This window comes from Oncorhynchus mykiss, chromosome 16 (assembly GCF_013265735.2).
Source record: "Oncorhynchus mykiss isolate Arlee chromosome 16, USDA_OmykA_1.1, whole genome shotgun sequence".
Lineage (NCBI taxonomy): Eukaryota > Metazoa > Chordata > Actinopteri > Salmoniformes > Salmonidae > Oncorhynchus > Oncorhynchus mykiss.
Window position 1 is genome coordinate 45,943,419 of NC_048580.1, and position 5,645 is coordinate 45,949,063.

General features: G+C 40.9%; 1 protein-coding gene across 1 annotated transcript; it reads right to left on the bottom strand.

Moving 5' to 3' along the window:
* Positions 1-444: 444 nt before the first annotated feature.
* Positions 445-5,281, bottom strand: LOC110492124 (transmembrane protein 198). The gene is made up of 5 exons (XM_021566158.2): positions 5,138-5,281; positions 3,591-4,065; positions 1,759-2,334; positions 1,467-1,606; positions 445-1,297 (listed from the first exon to the last, which is right to left on the bottom strand). The coding sequence occupies exons 2-5, from the start codon at positions 3,841-3,843 to the stop codon at positions 1,154-1,156; spliced, it is 1,113 nt and encodes a 370-aa protein (XP_021421833.2). The 5' UTR covers positions 3,844-4,065; positions 5,138-5,281; the 3' UTR covers positions 445-1,153.
* Positions 5,282-5,645: the final 364 nt, after the last annotated feature.

A 5,645-nucleotide genomic window follows, 5' to 3' on the forward strand; every position in this document is an offset into this window, starting at 1 on the left:
TCTCATGGTGTTTATACTTGTGTACTATTGTTTGTACAGATGAACGTGGTACCTTCAGGCATTCTGAAATTGCTCCCAAGAATGACACAGACTTGTGGAGGTCTACAAAAAAAATTCTGAGGTCTTGGCTGATTTCTTTCGATTTTCCCATGATGTCAAGCAAAGAGGTACTGAGTTTGAAGGTAGGCTTTGAAATACATCCACAAGTAAACCTCCAATTGACTCAAATTATGCTAATTAGCCTATCAGAAGCTTCTAAGACCATGACATAATTTTCTGGAATTTTCCAAGCTGTTTAAAGGCACAGTCAACTTATGTATGTAAACTTCTGACCCACTGGAATTGTGATCATTGAATTATAAGTTAAATAATCTTGTATGTAAACAACTGTTGGAAAAATTACTTGTGTCATGCACAAAGTAGATGTCCTAACCGACTTCTCAAAACTATAGTTTGTTAACAATTCATTTGTGGAGTGGTTGAAAAACTTGTTTTAATGACTCCAACCTAAGTGTTTGTAAACTTCCGACTTCAACTGTATGTACAATTATATTCATGGCTTAATTTACCTCTAGAAGTAAATTCATCCACGAATACGAGTATAATTTGACATTTATTTTAATTTACCGTCTTCATAAATTTTATGATATAATCTTTAAGGCCATTCAAAAACAGTGACACGATCCAGGAAGTAGGCAGGAGTTTCATACCGTATAGCCTAGCCAATGTATCACCTAACCCGCTAAGGTGAAATATAGTAACGTTTAAGGATTTTATTTATTTTGATAACACGAGTTACAATTTTTTTTATGTGTGTGTAAAGTATGTAAATCCCTAAATGTATAATTCCCCCCTTGTACACTGCATAAAACTAACAATGGATGTCTTCACAAAAATGTATATTAGCAAACTGACTAAAATAAAGCAATTTGATTTATTGGAAGAAGGATCAATGTGTTATATTACGATTGACTGTATGATACCTTAAGACTGTCAATTATAAACAAAACAACAGATTGATTTAGTATTTTGAATTTTGTCTCAAGAATCATTCTGTCGTCTCAAAAAACAGTCTATGAATGGTCTGCTGGAGAGAGGTATAGGGCACCTAAGTGGAACTGGGAGGGGATGCCTAGTATTTGGTGGTCATCCCTCAGACCCTATAAACTAGGGAGGAGGCAGTCAGGGGCACCATGGAGCCTGTCTCAAAGTCAATCATGGAGTGGTTGACTGTGCTGTTGCTGTTGGTAGAGGAGCCTGTAACCATCTGGCGGTCACGAATGCTTTGGATGTAACTCTGGAAGGCAAAGTGGTAAGGAAAAAATTACAATGATTCTCTAGGTCTAGGATGATAGAAAATAATTGACACTGGTGACACACTATGTATATTAGCTAAGTGCATAAACATTTTGAAATAAGTGTTTTAATCAAGCTCATTCATGCCCATTAGGAGTGAAGAAACTCACTGGGGCCAGGACGTCCCCAGCATAGCGCTTTAGGATTGGAGGCTTGCGATGGCGGTAAGTGCCCTGCTGGGGTCGTCTCTGGGCATCTCTTCGTCTGATTCGCATCAGTTGGACCTGTCTTTGTCGGCCACTGACAGGTACTTGGGGATGTTCAATGTAAATTAGCATAGGACAGAAAAAGAGCGAATTATGTTGTAGTCAGTTTTCATGTTAAGTGTAACCTAAGTATCAAATGAAGTAGTGATGACCGAGGAAGAAAGCATTCCATATTTTTTATGAAACTGCGACTCACCTTCTGTGTGGGACACTCCTTTGGCAGTGAGCATCCATTGCACCAGCACCCCCATCAGACTGAATAGAGGACATACACCTGTTATAACCCAGCTGTACCAGCAGAGGGAACGAGGAGGAACCTGAGACAGGATGTCGTACGCATGGCCAGCCAGCAGCGACGTCTCTACAAAGAAGTCCACACACGCCATCACCACAGCGGCACCGACTGCAGCCGTGGAGAGCACAGTGAATAGTTTCTGCCACTGCAGTGTGAGAATGGCACAAAAGGTGCTCGTGGCCAGGAGGGCACCGAGAGGCGCCCATAGGGGGGTAAGGCTGTAACACTGTCCGACAACCAGCAGGTTGGCAAGGGTGAGCAGACTCCCCAGATGTAGGCCAGTAATGATGAACCCCACAGTCTGTACCAGCATAGTCACCAGGCCACAGAGCACAGCCACTCCCAGGAGGATGCCTGCTTTGGTCTCTGTAGTCAATTGGGTGTCCAGCACAGGCTCTTTATGGTACAACATGCAGACTAGTGCAGAGCCAAACATGAAGCCGGACAGAAACATGACCATCTTAAAGCAGCGGTATCCTAAAGAAAGAGAGACAAGTGGAGGGATGTTAAGTAAGAAAATATGGAGAAGGAAGCAAAGTGTACTTAAAGGGCAACTCCACCACTTTTTAACCTCATTTTCATTATCTCCAGCACAATACCATTGTCTACATATGTGAAAACAATGGATTTCAAAAAAAAAATATGTAAAAAAGTGCTACACTATGACATCATCAAAAGCTAAAACATTTAGAAAACAGTGATTGTCAAACTATGAGATTTGTGGTGATGTGGAGCAAGAAAATACCCTCTCTCTAGCTAGAAACTTGTTGCAGGTTTTGAAAATCACCGTTTTTTAAAACGTTTAATGTCACAAAGAAGCATTTTTTTAGGACCTTTTTGTCTTTTTAACCACAGATCATAGAAACGAGACATTTTCACACATGTATGTTGTTGGAGATGAAGAATATGAGGTTAAAAAGTGGCGGAATTGTCCTTTAAGTGTACTAGGTTTGACTGAGTTGGGATTTATTCCTAAAAAGTCATTTGTAGACTAGATTTTGTCTTTGGTAAACTGTACAGTTTGCAGAATATTTGAGAGATATAGTTAACTTCACATGAGGCATAGTCTGCTTAAGACAATCTAAACGTGTCTATTATCAGACAACATTCACAGCGAGTGCATCTGTTGGGTTTAATGGATTTGGACCAGGCTAGGAGGCTACCTGAATTATCCCAGGTGGCTGTTCTCCAACTCTCTCGCAGCGGAATGCAGCAGAACCAGGTGGCCCATCTGCCTCTCTCTCCTAGCCTACCCTGGAAGTTATCCACTTTATACCCCGGGCTGGCCCAGCCCAGACACCTGGCCCTGCTGTGTTTACTGTAAGGTTACAGTATAGGTAGGGTATATCATCAATAGACTCAAAGTGAGCTGATTGAAATAGTTTCACTTAGTCTGATGGGGTTAAATGTCAACTGAAAGGTTCTGGCCTTTCTAGGGAGTTTTTCCTAGCCACCATGCTCCTACACCTGCATTGCTTGCTGTTTGGGGTTTTAGGCTGGGTTTCTGTACAGCACTTTGAGATATCAGCTGATGTAAGAAGGGCTTTATAAATAAATTGGATTTGATTTGGACTGGGAATTAAATAATGATGCATCTACAGTGGAGCATTGGATTGTTTTGTGTTAATGCTGTAGTTAAATTGCAGATATGCCTATCATATCTTTAATGTGTATGTCTTGAGAGTACACATGTGCAAGTTCCAACTGTCCTCTTTTACAGGCCAGGGACTTACCAAAAAAGCAGTAGATGAGGCCGAGCAGAAAGCATACTGAGCAGACGATGGATGGGATGAGGTCATACTTCCTAGTGAACCCCAACTCACACGCATCCTCTTCAGCCATGCCATAGAGGATATATTGATCCTCTTCAGCCTGCCTCTGCACTGCCCCATCAGTGACCAAGAGTGAGCTGGGGTTTGCCATCTTGGAGCAGTCGTTTAACAGGTTAGGATAAAGACTGTGCTTTTGTTTAGCAATTTGGGCCATCTGTGTAACTGTGTTGTTTTCCTGTCTTAATCTCACATGAGAGCATATTTCAACAGTCAACACCAAGCCAGGATATTGTCAGTATTCCATTGGGACAGGACTTTGCTTCATTTATTTAATTAAAGAATTTGACGAAGGCTTCATTTTGGTAGAATGTAAGAGCTGAGGAAACAGGGAGTTCCTATGAGAAGTGTGTGAATCAGACCCTTTCCTGTACTGCACCTGCAACAAGAGGAGAGGAGAGTCAAATACATCCAGAGAACATTATTACCCCTTTAATAGGCAGATTCTAAATGATCCAACTGGACATTACTCTATGTACCTAGTCTCCACATATACATCTAAGGTGTTGTCGAAATAATCTGCATAGAGACGGTAATCTCTGTACTACACAGGAACCAGAAAAGGAAACTGAGATCCTCTCTGGGTCATGCATCTTTTTCTTGCCCCTTTGTTAAAATGCAGGATGCAGCTGAGGAAACGAGGGGTGGATTGATGCCGACTGAGTCATTCAGCCTCTTTGTTTTGAACATATGGTATAAGCTCTCCAATCACAAAACAATGCTAAGCAAACAAACACCCCTACAGTAGGACATATCGTTCCAAAACCTTAAAAAGGAATTGTGGGGGAAACTATGTAACACAATTTAGAATTAATCTGGAAAAAGTTGAAAAAAGCTATATCCTCAGCATTCAAACCACATCCACCTTGGTGACCACATACTTAACTCTTCGCCCAAGGAGAAATTGTGTTGCCTTAGTCTGACTAGCAACAGAGTATGCTCTACGTTGAATGACCTTATAAGCTTTCCAGGCAGATCCCCAGATAATTGAATTAGAGGCCTATTAGCAGAGTCTAGCTAGCCTCATGTCCTGCTACCTGCTACCTGTTTGTAAGTCACAAAGAAAACACTATCACTTTCTATGGCACCAATCAAGGGACCTTTGCTATTATAATATAACTTCATGTCAGGATGATAAACGCTTCATTTTTGATAATGAATTAAAACTGAACACTAAGCCATCTGCCAAAAAGAGACTTCCTGTGAAAATATATATTTATACAGTCAGACACATAAGCACCTCATTATCAGTTATCGACAAAGTAGTCATATTCAACAGGCATTACATGAGTGGTAAACCAAATTCCACTTGTTTGATCATTAATAGATAGGATCACATATTTGGATCTGACATTAGCAGACATATGCAGACCAGAGAGTATTTGAGGTCATGAGTTTACAAATACTGTTCTCATGAATCGTTTTAAGAGTCTGAAAATAAGTAATCTTACCTGACATGCGGCATATCCAGAATTACAAACTGCGAAGAGAAAAAATAGGACTGCTACTCATTTGACCCTTGGAGGAGTTTCATTAGTTTGTTCTGTCTATGCTGCGTTGAGGACAACCTACTCGTGCGTGCGTCCCTCTCAAATGTGGCCACTGGACCTCTGACAGCGTCAGACATCAGTGCAAGAGAGTGACCATCTGTGCCAAGCTTGTTCTATAGATCAGAGGTGAGGCAATATTGTTGTTGTCCACATGATGTCTCTCCAGTCATACAGATTTACAATTTACAACAGAGGAAAGATTGGTTAAATCCATTGCCAGACAGGTTCCATCATGAGTCAGGCATGATGGAACATGTCAGGGATGGAATATGGAAGTTTAAGTTCTGGAAAAAGAGGTGATATTCTGGATGCTATGAGTAAACAGCTCACCCATACTACAGAATAATGAAATGCACTCATGTAGTCTTGTATCTCAGTGTATATGCAAATGTTTCAAAAATGGTTTGTC